General features: G+C 32.7%; 1 protein-coding gene across 2 annotated transcripts in view; it reads left to right on the forward strand.

Moving 5' to 3' along the window:
- Nucleotides 1-16,137, forward strand: part of Cad87A (cadherin 87A) — a 74,222-nt gene that overhangs the window by 9,520 nt on the left and 48,565 nt on the right. For both annotated transcript variants that reach the window (XM_076462049.1, XM_076462048.1), the window contains exons 3-13: nucleotides 6,244-6,318; nucleotides 7,516-7,649; nucleotides 8,532-8,600; nucleotides 9,173-9,262; nucleotides 11,184-11,282; nucleotides 12,078-12,212; nucleotides 12,672-12,785; nucleotides 13,333-13,411; nucleotides 13,935-14,047; nucleotides 14,172-14,369; nucleotides 15,619-15,774. In XM_076462049.1, the coding sequence (XP_076318164.1) occupies nucleotides 6,244-6,318; nucleotides 7,516-7,649; nucleotides 8,532-8,600; nucleotides 9,173-9,262; nucleotides 11,184-11,282; nucleotides 12,078-12,212; nucleotides 12,672-12,785; nucleotides 13,333-13,411; nucleotides 13,935-14,047; nucleotides 14,172-14,369; nucleotides 15,619-15,774 (1,262 nt within the window). The remainder of the gene's footprint in view (nucleotides 1-6,243; nucleotides 6,319-7,515; nucleotides 7,650-8,531; nucleotides 8,601-9,172; nucleotides 9,263-11,183; nucleotides 11,283-12,077; nucleotides 12,213-12,671; nucleotides 12,786-13,332; nucleotides 13,412-13,934; nucleotides 14,048-14,171; nucleotides 14,370-15,618; nucleotides 15,775-16,137) is intronic.

The raw sequence follows: 16,137 nt of genomic DNA on the forward strand, positions 1-16,137 counted from the left end.
ATCAATAAAATAAATTATTAGAGACGCCTACGTGGAAGGGATTGGACAAAAAAAATGCCAGGATCTATCCGATTTTAGTGGAACTTATCTCACAGTAAGCTACATCTTTTATATGACGATTACAATATATACAGGTTCCAGATCGGACAAAAATTGACCGAGTTACGACTGGCCACATCGTCAGAAGAAACCCCATAATTAATAAGAGTACTTTTTGTGTTATCAACGAGTCCGCTATTTGAGCCTCCTTCCCGTGTCGTTGCCTGTGTTTGTTTTTCGGATCAGATACCAGCAGATCTTCAGCAAGTATATCCAAACTCCGCTGACCGTGACAAGAACTTTGCTGCTCTTCAGTATGCCATCATCAGTTACCATTACTCTCTCGATCACCTACATGTGTAGAGTTCCAAAAGTTCAGTTGTAGAGGTGATCACGTGGAATTTTTGGGATAATTGATTGAGGCAAATTTATCTATCAAGCTGAAGATGTAATAACAGCACTCTAAAATACAGGTTTGGGACTGACAAAGATAGTATTATATTAGTAAGTCTTCCACCACACCAGAAGATTATGAACAACTTCAGAATCACTATGAAAAAAAGCACCCAATGACAATGAAGACGCATCATTTAATTTGAGAATCAGAAAAGAGATAACCAGTTCGTATGTGTTACCATTGGTGGCCAGTTTGTGCGGGCTCTCCGAAAACCTTTGAATCTTTAACTACTCGTAACTCCCGACTGAAATAAGTTATCATCATATGGATCACATATTTGGATATAGAAAATTTCAGACATTCCAACGGTATGTGCAACATCCACGGGACATAATTACACAATTTTTTCCTTCCTTGTCCTGCCACCTCAAAACACTGCATCGCCACCTTTTCAGGAAAAGATTCCATATTAATTTGTTAAACGTCAAGTAATGTCTTAAACTTCGCACTAATAACCACATATGTTTTCTTAGAAATGTTGGTGGGAGCGAAACTTTTAAATTAAAGGTTGTTATGGTTAAAAGGTTTTTTACACACAGTTTGGCATAGTAACAAAATAAAGATAATAGAGTCTGTAGTTTTGGAAACTACAAAGTTAAGCCATTATATAATTGAAATGATTAGTTATTAACTGTGTAACATTTTAACTGAAGAATATGAATAAATGTTGGCAATCAGGGACGTAGATCCTGGAGGTTGGGGAATACATCCCTCCTTCATTTTAGGTGGAGGGTATGGTGCATACAATCACCCTCCCCTATGTTTGGTCTGTTGAATTGTTTTATTGCATCACAGGCCTACAAATTGTGTGTTTGTTCTTGTGATTCTCGTGTTCTTACCAATCAAATTACATAATTAGGCCTAGATGTAGGCATTTTCAGTAGCCGAAATGTACATCTTTAATATAGGCGTGCTTCTAAGCTTTTCGATTTAAGCGATAGTTCGTAAGTATCAGTCAGTAGGCCTAAGTATACATGCAAGGCTTGCAAGCACTATCACAGAATCTACCTACGTCTTGTACGTAGTGTAAGATTAAGTAAAATTTTCATCACAACAGATTGAACAGAGCATGAAATTCGAAAATATTACTTCCAAGCGTAAACTTCTGTGATCTAGATCTGGCAGGCCATTTGTAGCTTGTAGCTGCATCAATCTTATGTGTATATTGTGCGGTTTTTCTACGCCATTTGTTCTTATGCATGTTTAGCCGGTTTTATTGTCGAACGCCTTACTCTCCTTAGCTGCCGAAGCCGCTGACCATAATGTACGTTTAGTGTACAGTTAACGACAGGTTCGGGCCGCTCGGATCCAGACGCGCCCTGCATCATCCCCTCCGCTCCCTTTAGTCCGAGCCTCGATTTTACAACAGGGCTCATTAGACCTGTGTTTGTGGCCCTCATTAATGCATGAAATTTCAGATTATCACTGCCCTCTAATAAGGTGCTGGTGCTTTATGGTAAAATAACAATATATTCTCTTATTATAGATAGTAAAAGTATTGTATTTTCTTTGTATAATTAGAACACAAAAGGAGCGATTTCAACGGCCTAAAGCCTCTACTCGAATTGTATTGCTAGTTTTTGTTTAGGTGTTTTTATTTAATAGACGTGCTTATAGACATTATATCACAACGTGTTTGCCTTTTGATGAGCTTTAACAGAAATATAATATATTTGTGATTGTTTAAGTATTTTTCGAGAAACTTACAATTACTTGTGTTGTAACTAGCAAACATTATTGTCCCAGCGATGCCCAGGCGGTCGGTCGGCTCTGTAGTCACTGTGAGGTTCGCGCGTTCGACTTAAACACATTGTACAGTACAGTCCTACTTCCATTCTGTTCTATCTTCGCTCGTTGTACGTTAGTTTTTCAATAAAGACTGTATTTTAGCCTGTTGAGTCATCTGGGAAACAGATTCCAATTATGACAAGCAACCATTTGAAACGTTCCGATATTAGACAGTTCTGTAAGCCAGTTACCAGTACTACAAGTGACAATGCAGATGCAGATAATCCAACAAACTCAAGCAAAGGAATAGAAACTTGCCATACAGAGGAAATACCATGTTCATCAGAGGACGAGTCTGAAAATGCATGTGCAATTATTGCACATTATGAATCACCCGATAGTTGTGAAACAAGTTTGTAACTGTGAAGTGTCAGATTTTTCATTACTGCACAGTGTGGAAAGCCATATCATCCAGACGCACAACTAATACCACGACAGAAAGCAAAATATCAACTTCCAGGGCAAGTGGTTTGAGTTCCCATGGCTACACTTCGACAATCACACTCAAAACGTCGTATGCTTTCATTGTGCCAAGGCGGAAAATAGAAGCCTTTTTACAGGGAAACTGGAAAGGCCAGTGAAGTATACCTTCATATCCACCGGTTTTTGCAACCGGAAAAAGTCAAAACAGAAATTCAACGAACACCAATCCTCCTTTCAGCACAGATTTGCTATTTCTCCAGAAGGTTCACTTGATGTAATTCCAGTGACTGTCTAGCTACATGATGGAAAAAAGAAACTGCAGGAAGAATGCTAATGAAGTCTAGCCAAAATATTCAGAAGTTTACGTTTCTTACTGCGTCAAGGTTTATCATTACGTGAACACTGATACAGAGGGGAACTTCCTGCAGTTAATGAAGCTCCTGGAAGAGGAAGATCCTGAGTTGACGGCCTACTTGTCAAAGAAAACCACGTTCACACCACCCCAGGCTCAGAATAAAATAATGGAGATCTTCAGCCATCAAATACTGAGGAACATAGCACACGAAGTGCAGCAAAGTAAAATCTTTGCATTAATGGTTGATGACACTCGAGATGTTACAGGTGCCGAACAGGAAACAATATGTGTACGAGACGTAGATGAGAACCTTGACGTCCATGAAACATTTCTTGGTTTGTACAGTGTTTCCAATACAACTGGTGAAACAGTATCCTCGACTATACTTGATGTACTGACTAGACTCAATTTACCACTGTCAGGATTAAGAGCACAAACTTATGATGGAGCCGCTAACATGAGTAGTGCTTACAGTGGATGCCAGGCAAAAATAAAAGAGAAGCAACCGTCAGCTTTGTTTTTTCACTAAGGAGCACACAAGGCTAATTTAATAATGCAATATGCAATTGAAACTTGTGAATGTGTTCGAGATTCTATCCAGTGGGTACATGAACTTGGTGTCTTGGTTCAGAGGTCAGGCAAATACAAAACAATCTTTGAAAGTATTGTATCGTCAGACAGCTACAGTTAAATTCATCCGCCTACTGTGTCCAACACGCTGGTTGTGCCGCCTATCTGCAATTACATGTGCTCATTATCACTACAGTGACATTGTTGATTCTTTGTTTGAATTATCAAATGAAAAATCAGATGTAGCAGTGAAAGCACGAGGTCTGCTGGACAGATTTGACAAAGGAAAGACAGTTTTAGAATTGTTGATGGCCCAGCATCCATTAGCTGCATTAGAGGAACTAAACCGTGCATTTCAAGCAAAATCAGCAACAGCATCTGGCATGATTGAAGCATCTGCAATGACAGTTGAGCAATTGCGGGTATTGCGAACAGAGGAAAATTACAACAAGATATTTGATGAAGCTGAGAAACAGGTAACTTCCCTAGATCTGGTGCCTATTGAACTACCACACATTCACAGACCCCCCCCCCACCTAGAAGGATCACAGGTGATAGCTCAGCACATCATTCTGCAACAGCTAGAGATTACTACAGAAACCAATATTTTTAATTTGTGGACACAGTCATAGAACATCTGACCACTAGATTCAAGGCAGACAACAACGACATGAGGCAATATCTGGCACTTGAGAACATGATCACATCTGGCAAGATTGACAACTCGGTTATAAACTTCTATCCAGAAATCTCTGCACAACGGCTCGAGTTTCAGTTGCCAATGTTCAAAGGAACAACAAAAGCAGTATCTCTAAAAGGTGCGAAGGATGCTTACTGTAAAATGCATGAAACAAGCCAGCAGATGTTTAGTGAAGTGTTTCTTTTCATGAAAATTTTGCTTGTATGTCAAGTATCCAGCTGCGAATGTGAACGCAGCTTTTCCTCATTAAGACTGTTGAAGACGTGGTTAAAGTCAACTATGTCTCAATGCTGCCTCAACCATGTGGCAGTTTGTCACACTCACAAAAATGAGGTTGACAAGATAAATATAGAAGAGCTTATGAAAGAATTCATAAACAGATCATCACAAAGGAGATCTACGTTTGAGAACATGTAGACTAGAGGACTGAATGAATTTTACTTCAATGAAAAGTATGAATAATTTTGTGCTACATTGTATTGATGTGTAATTTTCAAAAGTTCGCAAAGATATTTTAATTATTTTTATCAAACATGAACAGTTTTTCAGTGGATATAAACTTATCAAGGGCATTTACTAATTTTATTAATATTTGAAAACGTAATTCATGCAATGAAAGTTATTAATAACCTAGTCAAGTATAATGGTCATCTTTTATACTGTGCAGTGTGCAGGAATAAATTCATGTGGCAGTTAATTTGTGACACATTTATCTTTATTCTATTAACATTTTGAAAACTGTTCACAACACCTCACTAATACAAATCTACATGGAAACCTTGAAGTATCGTGGCAACAAGATTACTCTGTGACTGCATGTTTACAGCTTTCAGTTCACGTGACCAGAGATTACCAATTTGTAAATTGAACAGTCCACATAAGTGGTTGCAAAAATCATCGGGTGTAAAAAAAAATCTACGCCCCTGTTGGCAATATATACTTTTTAATGAAGTGATTCACTTTGAAATACACACATTATTTGATATCTGAAGACGGAACTGTATTATGACTTAATCGTGAAGCAAGTCTACGTAACTAATGACTTCAGTGCCCAACCTTCTCTTTATTTTAGGTAGTGTGCGTATTACGTTTAATGCATTCTTTGGATTGGTACCAGGAAACCACTATTAATGCGTTTTGGAGAAGCCATGTTTAGTGCAGGAAATTGATGTGTATATTTTTAAAACTCGTACAAAGGCTATCTAGTACTTCTTGTAAAGCCTTGGCCACATTTTGAAGTTTGCCTTCACTCTACATTGTAAATCTGTTTTGTTTCTTATTGTACATATGTAAGATCATTGACCACGGGTGAAGAACACCTACGCTGTAATAGCAGGACAATTAATTAAATTCGCACTAACACACCTTTGAGTTTCGTATAAAAGTATGTTTGTAAGGTATCTTGCAGCAGTGTAACATTTATTATTATAATTTTATTGTTAGCATGTAATATCGCCACTTTTTTTTTCCTACTGTGAATACCATTGCATATTACCCGATTTTAACCACAGGGTGTATTTAACCATTAAACAGCGAGAATGTTGTAGGTAGCATCATCAATTGATGATAGTTGCCTTTTAAGGGTTTAGCAAGTTTTATAACGGGCATTGTTTGACAGGCGGTATAACTTTTTCTATTTTTACAACAAATAGAGAGATTAGTACTTGATAGATGTATATTGCATTTTGAACATGGAAAGGTAACATTTTCTAATTTTATTCCTGATAACTGATACATTGGCTTACCTTTTAAATAATCATACCTGATGTAATATCTGAATATCCAGAAAAATGATAAATGTTTTAGTGACGTAACAGACAACACGACTACATAGTATTTTATAAACTTGTTTTTCGATAAAATATTAAATGAGTTATGCCTACCAATAATGAAATGTTTTGCTTTTTTCAGGATTCAATTGTAATTTACCTCCAGAATTCGTTAATAATATTGACTTAGCAGTCATCAACGAAAACACACCTGTTGGTAAGTTTTGTGACGTTTTTAAAATAACCGCGTATACTCGCAATGTAGCCATAATAAGGGTTATTATGAAACAAAATTTTAATACTTGGATGCGATAATAACCCGATATTCATGTGTTCTAATAAATAAATACTTGTATATGAAGTGTGGGGGTGGTATCAAACACCACTCGTACTGTACCTGAAAATAGTGGCTGTTGAACTTGAAACACTGCATAACATTTGAAAGGAAAAAATTTGAGTCTTGAATCGGTGATTAATTTTTTTATTATTACTTTAAAACAAGTAACATAAAATAGTAAAGATGTTTATCTTTTGACAAACATATTTATTAAATAACTTAGTAAATCTGAATGCACAACTAATCAAGAAGTAATCTTTGCGCCAAAAACTGGATATGTAATAGATAATGTTTTAACTAATGAAAATGAACTATTGACTTTGGTGTCAAAAAAACGTGAAAGGCTAGTGAGGTTTTGTCTGTGATGTATTGCTTATAATAGAAATTATAGACAATGCATTACATTATTGCCCATAATAGAAATTATAGTTGCTGTTACCAGCATCAGTCAAGACACTGATTGGAGTTATTGAAAATATTGGTAGATGTCTAAAAATGTCTTTTGAATGTCTATGGTTCATATGCTAATGATACTTTCACCTGATTTAAGTCATTGACACCTGAAACAACACTGCAAATAAATTATTTGGTAGGTAAGTATAATTAACACTACAGTACTTTTTTTTTTTTTTTTCCAAAAGACCCTATATGTACACTCTTGATCTAGAAACTTTGCAAAAAGGTGTATAGTTAAAAAGTAAAGTATGTTACATTGATTTTTAAGAGATCTTAGTTTAAGGCCTTTTTACTTTTAAAATATTTTTAATCTGTTTTTTTTCTACATTTGACAAAATGATGTGGCAAGATCACATCACTGTTAAAATTTTAGAAAATAATGTTGTGTATTTTTTTACTTGCATGATTTATTATATTTTGCTAGTTAACTTGTCATGTTTATCCAAAGTACCATAATATTCTCATTAAATAAATAGTTTAGTAAAAACCTTTATGTATATACAAACATAAATGTCTTTTTCCTGGTTCAATCCTTTAAGTTGTTTAAAGTATTTCTTAAACTGTGTACAAGTATGTACTTGATAATGCATGTATCCAAAGTTTGAAAATTTGTTCATATAGGAACATCAGTATATCAGTTAATTGGGAAAGATCCAGAAAACTCAGCTATATATTATGGCCTTGAAGGAACTGATCAGCTTTCAGTTAACAGAAATACAGGAATTGTTTCAGTTGCTGCACCAATTGATAGAGAGGTAAAAACTATCAAAATATTACAGATTTGTGATATTTGATATTGCACTTAGGATTCTGTAGTATTTAATAGTGTAACAGTACTCATTAGAAAATGACCTTTAAAGGATGTTTCATAGGTATTTATATTAGGGAGAAGTACACAGGTTGAACAGTTACATAATGTCTCGTATGTAGTGAACAAGAAAAGATGGTATAAATTTATCTAGTAACAGAACATCCCCTTTATGTGGGATTTAGCAGTAGTTGTTACAGATTGGTTTAGTGACAGAATGTGTAGCATATAATGCACAGGAGAAGATAGTATGGACTGATGCAGTAGCAGAGTATCTCATGTGTATAATTACAATAAGTTCTACTTGTATTGCACAGGTGAAAATGGTATAAATTGGTTCAGTAAGAGAATGACAGTACCAAGAAGGAGAGCAGTATATTTCAGTAATAGAATGTCCTTCACATATTGTATATGGGAAGGTAATACAGATCTATTTGATCAAGCCCTAAGATGTCTTACAGTGAGTGAACTAGAGATATAGCATAGGTTATTCAGAAGAGAAACAAACGTCTAATTTTGTTACATTTTTGTTTTCACCGTAGGACTGTTTTTCTTTTTTGTTTGACTCTAATTTTAACCTGTTACTTTTTTCTTATTATTTTTCTTAATAATAAAGAAGTGTTTGTAATATGTTTGTTGCAGTATTGTGTTGTATTTATAACAAGGCTGTTTGATTGGTCTGGGGAGTAATCTGTTGTACCAGAAACCCAAGAGAACAGTATAACATTGTATACATTTTATGTACATGCATATTTTCTACTTATTAAGAAATGTAATATTATATAATGGTTCTGTGACCTAATTGGTTTTTTTTGGTTTTTTTACTTAGAGAAATGATACTTTAAAATTTTTTGTGACTCTGGAAGATGTTGTGGGTGGAGGAAATGACAATAATGTTGTAAGTAAAAACTTTTAACTAGCTCATCTATTGAAATGTCTCTGGTTCAAAGGATCATTTGTGTTTTTAATATCTTCCAGTTCTACTATTTGTTAGGCTTTACTTGAAGTACAGACATGTTGTTTGAGTTTAAATATTTTTTGCTTTGCTCATAGAATAATACTTAAATTCACCTGTAATAGTATGCTTAGTTTACAAATCTTTTTAATCTTTTATGTATTCAAAATAATTTACATGTATCTAGAAGAATATGCTTCACTTACAAGTCTTTTCATTACTTCTTTTTTAATATTGAACAAGATTTAAACTTACCTTGAGCAGTATCCTTAGGCATGCATACCATGTGTTTTTATTTATTTTGTTTTTTGTGTTTTTTCATGGGAAATTCTTTAACTGGAACATTATACTTAAATATTTTGTGGGTAATCCATTTCCACAAAAATAAATTATTTAAACACAAACATTTCTTGAGATTTGATCGTTTTATTTTTTTTATCGTTTGTGTGACCTTCAGTTAAAAAATATAACCCTGAGATTGTTGAATTATCTTGAACTTTTTTTTTTTTATCCAGGTGAAGGTGCCAGTCACAGTTTTTATCCTTGATGAAAATGATAACGTGCCACGATTTGAGCAAGTTCCTTATGAAACTTTGGTTATGGAGGTAGGAAGTGAACATATTACAAGAAAATCACCAAAGTTTAAAAAGTACTTTTGCAAATTGCTGTGACCTAACTGAAAGTTATAACTTCCTTGAAAATGATTGCTCAGTTTCTTTATTAGATAAAATTTTGTGTTGACTTTATTTCTGTGCTTTTAAGCAATAGTGTGTGTGTGTGTGTGTGGAGACTATATACTGCTTTAAAAATAGCAAGACATATTCTCTTATGAAGTAAAATGTACTTAATACAAAACAAGCCTTAAACAAAAGTGCTACAGAACAAAACAAAGTCACCATGGCACAGGCTGTAATGTGGGGTATAAGATGAATCCTAGTTTTTGGAAGTGAGTGTGGAAGTAGGACTTGTATAGTGGTGGAGATACACTGACTATCAATCTTAACTTCTTTTCACTAAGCCTCACATGTAAAGAAACAAAATTTAAAAAAACAAAATAAGAAAAAATAAAATGTAAGAGAGCAAGATGTAGTTACATGTTTCACAAGTATATCACTGGCTGCTGTGTTTTTTGTTGTTTTTTTTTAAATATGAAGTAGAAGAATAAAAAAATAAAATGTCCTACCATTAAGAGTGGTAAGTGAGAAAACCTTATCCCCTGAAGTTGGTACCCTAACCCTCATTATGGTAGTGAAAGCTCAAATTAATAAAATTAGATGTGTAACACATCAGACAAACTACACTAGAATAAAGTCCCTACTGAGTTATCTGAACTAGAATGATGCCCATTCTCCAACAGTAAAGTTTGTGTGTGTCTATATAAAGCAAATAAATAAAATATAATGAAAATATGAATGATGTATATCATACTCTGTCACTGACAAGATGATTTGTTATCTTTAAAAGTGAAAAATGGCTCAAGTTTGGGAGAAATTTTGAAATGTTCTCTGAAAACAGGCAAGTAGAAAATGTAACAAACTAAATGGAGAGTCATTGGATAAGGACTTGAGTCCTAGTAAGTGGGTTAATAAAACATCTTCCTCATAGGATTACTGCTGAAACCAAGGGACCCAGGTTTAAGCCTTGATCAGAAAAAATTACCTAAAACTTGTAGTTAAAAATTAAACTTAAGAGGCATACTGTACTAACTGATTAAAACAAAAAGTTTTGACTTGCAGTACCGTGGTTAATGAGACTAGAAGTGGTTTGTAAGAGAACAAGTAAAGGTAAAATAAATATAATATAAGAAAAAAGAAAACAAGTTTTTCCATAACTGTCTACGTTTTGATTGTGTAGTAATTACTTTGCTAACCATCAATCTGCATTATAGGATAATATGTTTCCTTGTGTTTGGCAGCATTTTTAAAATGGGTAATTTCTTCATTATTTAGAGTTTTTTTAGACTAATGGTGGTAATTGAGTTTAATAAAACTGCTGTAGCCATCTAGAACTGGTATTAAGGAATAGTTATTTCCACAGCTAGCCATTTGGTATATATTTGGTCTCAAACTTTTATGGGCTTGAGCACCTGGTTCTTAACCCTTATCACTTGCATTTGATTTTACCTGGATAACTGGAGAGATAGTTTGAATGTTATTGCCACACTTGTTCCCCTCTAAAATTAAGCCTTTTTCAGTTTCTTCAGATGATGTGAGTTTTACTTTTGCTTTTTCATTTTAAAGTGTGAACTTGCTATATAATAAATATTCTCTTAACTGTTTTGATAAATTGATACTATTGCCCCCGTAAATTACAGTAAAGATTAAAATATATAAATAATGCTTATAAATACTATTGATTATCTTTGTTTATTTGTTTTTTTTAATTTAAAAGATTTTGCAAATTATTGATTTAATCTTTAATGATTCTAACTCGTGTGCGAGTGTTGTTTCATACGTCTATATTTGAACAATCAGGTGTCTGTAAAGAATATTCTATCAGTACTTAACAATTGTTATTTTCTGACAGGACACACCTACTGGAACCACTGTTTTTAACAGAATTAATGTGACTGATACAGACATTGTAGGGAAGGTGTTGAACGTTAAGTGTACTTTCCATCTCCAGGTTTGTTGGTTAAAAGTTGATTTTTACTAAAGTAGGCTTCAACTGCTTTTATCAGTATTAATAAATTAACAAAATGGCTTTCCTACGTCATTTAAAAGTTGAACTGAAATATCCTTTACTATAACGTGGAAAACCAAAATAAAACTATAATTATGATAATCAGGTAGAAAACAGTGTTGAGTGTAACATTTGTGAGATTTATTTCTTTAAATAATGTTGATTACCCCCCCCTTCCAAGTAGATATACTACTATTAATTAACTTTAAATTAAATGTGTAAATAGATAGAAATTAAGTACTAGTAATTCATTAAAAGTAATGTTATTTACAGAAAGCCTTATTATATGGTTGTAGATCAGTATACTTTGTGGACTCAAGAGGTACACAAACAGTTCAGAGTAAACAATTTCCCCAAATGAAATCTAGTTAGAAGAAAAAAGATTAGCTTATGACCATTTAAAAGATGAATGATTTTTACTATACACAGTGGAGCTGCTTAAATTTCTTTCTTCTGAATATTTTTATATTTCAATTATGGTTATTTTTATTTTCATCCTTTGACTTCTTATGTTAAAAGGGATAGTACATTCTGTCTGTATAATGCTATATGTAGAAAAACTTATTTATAAACATTTTTATACAGCATATAAAATTTATATGTAGGGCTTGTTTTCTTTTTTTGTATAATACTTTTTTTACCATCTAGCTACTAAACTTGAGGTATATGCAAAAAACAGGATATAAGAACACAATGTAACTATTTTTGCTGTTTTTCATTTCCATGTTTCCTATTCAGTTTCCTAAAGCATGCAGAAAATTTTCAGTTTATACATGGAACGAAAGCCCAAAAAATGTTTTGGCATCTCTTGTTTTACGAGAGCCATTGGACTATGCACAGCGAGAAGTTTACCAGATCAAGTTAGTTGCCGATGTAAGTTGTAGGTGTTTGTTTTTAATATGAACATTAAAATAGGCAAATAGTCATTACTGAACTGATTTTATCAACTATATTTGAACTTTGAGATATAACAACATTATTCATTTACTGAACACTTCTGTGTGAAAGTTAAAAGTGAAAATAAACGTTTCAAAACTTGTATTAAAATGACTTCTTTACAAATGAGCACAAATATATGAATTATCATCATAAGTATAAAGAATGTTTATCTTATCAAGTTAGGCCTAATTCTACCCATTAATAGATCCAGACCCCTTGTGACTTGTGTTTAATGTCATGATGTTTTTGATTTGGCTTTATTGAAAGCATATTTTCTCTAACTTGAGACTAAAAATACAGTTAAATAAAAGGTGGAACTTTCAGTTTCCTCAGTGAGAGGATTTAAGTTTTAATTATTGGATAGGTACTAATATAGTTTTCTTATTTCTCCAGGATGGTCAGTTTAATTCAACAACAGCAGTTATTGTAACTGTGGGAGATGTCCAAAACCAACCACCAGTCTTTAAAGGATCACTCACAGGAATAGTAAATGAGGATGACCCAGTTGTGAGTGTACATTTTAGTGAAACTAGTAATGATGAAAAAGTCTTAAATTTGTAGTGATGCATTATATTTATCTACGCTGTAACATTTCATTAGGGTGTGTGTCTGTTTATTGTATGAGACAAGGTTTAATACATTGAATGCACTCTTGTAAGATGCAAGCTCTTTACTCACTATAAATGAATGTTGTAAAGCAGATAAAACATCTTCATCTTGAACAAAACTTAACTTACAAAATGGTAATATAACTCATGAATAATGACCAGTTTTTTTTATTCAGTTTTCTCTTAAGTGCCAAAAGGTAAAAATTATATCATAATTAAAGATCATTGCTAATTTTTGTAACTGAGCTAACTAACTTGCTGAAAGATTGTGGGTGTAACAAACAACTTTAGTTGTTTGTTTTTGTATCAAGTAATCACTTAATTTAAAAAATATTTTTTCATTTAGCTCATGAGAGAAAAATAAAAATACATAATTTTAAAGATAATATGAAAACAACTTTGAGTAGAATCACCTTTCATGAAACTCTTATTTTTATACTGTATAGGACACCTTGGTAATGAAGTTAAAAGCAAGTGATGGTGACAAAGGAAATCCAAGAGAAATCATGTATGAGCTAATATCAAGTATGTCATATCCTATGATTCTCATGGTAAAACAGTATACCCTGTATTCTTGCATAACTTGCAGTATTGTGGAAATAATCTTATTTTCTTTTGTGACCATCTACTAATACATTACAATCTACTTAGTCAGTTGAATGCTATTTTTAAACAGATGATTAGACTTTAGTAGTAAAAGAGAAGTTTATTCATGGTATACTCATGGAATTTATTTTAAAATACTGTGATAATATTTGTGTTTGACTTGTAAATTTGGACAACACTTACCTACTCCTGGTTATAACTGAAATTTTTAGAACATCTTGTATTCATTTCAAAATTATTTGAAAGATGATCTAACAATATTATTTTTGTTAGCATAGAATTTTTAACATCTTCAAAGTTTTAGAAAATCTTGTAATACCAAAACTTTGATTTAAAATTGTAAAATCTTTGGTAGGTGACTTTTTAGACACTGAGATATTGGCTTGATATCTGACAAATATTATAACTGTATGTGTTTCTTATTACTGCTTTTTGTTACTAGACCCAGAAGAGTTTTTTGTGTTGAATCCTGTGTCTGGAGAATTACGAACAGCCAGACCATTGGATAAGGAAGTGTTTTCAGATACTAATGGTGTCATTACAATTCTTGTAAAGGTAAATATTGAAATTAAAATACAAGACAGATATTTAACTAACAAAGAAGTGTATCTGGTAAATATGATATTATAATATATGGTATTTTTACACTTGGATGGAATTTGACCTTTTTATTTCCTAGGCTTATGAAATGGAAGATGGTATTCAACTGGATACTCCTACTACATCAACTTTAAAAAACTTAACCATCACTATAAGGGATGTAAATGATGAGGCTCCAAAGTTTGACAAAATAAGTTACACTGTGAATGTTAGTGAAAATGTGCCAAATGGAACCCCACTTCCAAACTTGGACATGTTTGTTCAAGACACAGATGTTGTAAGTATATTATATTACTTTGTTTTATAATTTCTTAGCAGTTAAATATTTTACTGACTAAGAATTTTTAATCAGTATTTACCTTTAAAAATAAATCAGTGACAAACATTAGGTTGAAATTTAGAGTGATAATTCTTTATATTGGCTTTTGCCCCTAATGCCAAAGCCCATCAGAGGAAGGGAGGTAGTGAAGGAAGGAAAAGACACGTGCAGTTTGGTAGTATCGTAGACCTAATAAAAGTAAATTATGCATTTCATTACTTATGATGAAAATTGAAAGAGATATTGCATCATATGTCACAAAATTTGAATAACAGATAAAATTTATTTTTTTTTCAGTGTGCTATTTTACAGCTCACCAATATGTATTTCAGTGATAAGATTCAGGTCAAAATTGGTTTCACTACCCAATTTTAAATGCTGATGGTAGTGGTGATGATAGTGTTTGGATAGGGATTGTTATTGACTGTGAAAAGGACATAGGTAAAAACAGTAGGATTAGATTTGTAAAAGTAAACTTTGAAAGGGAGAAAAATTGTGCTAAAACTTTTGTTAATAGGGACCCAGAAAGTTTTCGATAGGCCTAGCCTGAGGTCAAGATTATAAAAATAATGTTACCTTGCATATTCATATTGTAATACAAGATTTAATTTAGTTTTTGTTAAGGTAGAAATTCCATGATTTACTAAATAATTTTACATTAATTTCTTACAGTTCAACATGTTACATGACTGAGAACATATAACATAAATAAATTGAATTTTGTTTTATTTATTTGTCTTTATTTAAATTCATTTTCTCATCTCGCTACACAAGAAGTTCAGGTTTCATCGTATTAGAGATGTAGAAGTACATGTCCTGGACTTTTTTGATGCAAATTAATTTCATATCTGCTTTATAGTATAAAGCTAAGTATACCCTATTGGTTAGCATTTAAATTGGAATGTTCAGCATTTGGTTTGTTGAGTAATGCTGAATCAGCTTTACACTTAAAGACTTGGGGACATTATAACTGAAATGGCCAATCCCAATGTTTGTGGCGAGTGCTTCTGACTTAGTTTCCTTAATGTTGTAAATCTCTGACTTAGCCATTTAGCCTGTGTCAGGTAAGATTAAAAATATTAAATACTAAAGTTTAACATACAATCCATAATGTTGAAGGTAATACCAGAAACAAATACAGTTAGTGATGTTACAAAATTAACTAAAATTTTTTTGAAAACTGAAGATAAAATAACTCTTTTTCAAGGGTTCCAACTCTGTGTTCAACATTAAGTTAATTGATGATTCAGATATCTTCAGTGTGGAGCCACCACTTGCTACAGGTTCTACTTCCATAAGTATCAGGGTAGCTAATGGTCCACTGGATTATGAAAATCCAAATCAACGTAAATATATACTGCTGGTAAGTATTTGACATTTATTTTGAAGCCTTTCTAAATGAAATTCATATGTAATGCTTTAGTTACATGTAGGAAAAATATACATATAAAAGAAATAGTCTTGGGACTCTGCAGTATATCTTAGTATCACATACACTCAAAATCCCAAATAATAAAACATTATTTACATCATGGAAACATACATACTAATTGGCACATTTACATTGAAATCATGTGCAAGAATTGAGTTTAACGAAGGGTTAATATAAGAAACTAGCGTGCATGTATGCATCTAAAGTATATCATTTAGAAGGATTCACATGATTAATAGTAAAGTTTAAGTGTGTATTAGAAGTTTTAAAAACTTGATGAGTTGAACCATTGGA

Source organism: Tachypleus tridentatus, chromosome 10 (genome assembly GCF_004210375.1).
Source record: "Tachypleus tridentatus isolate NWPU-2018 chromosome 10, ASM421037v1, whole genome shotgun sequence".
In the NCBI taxonomy this organism is placed as follows: Eukaryota; Metazoa; Arthropoda; class Merostomata; order Xiphosura; family Limulidae; genus Tachypleus; species Tachypleus tridentatus.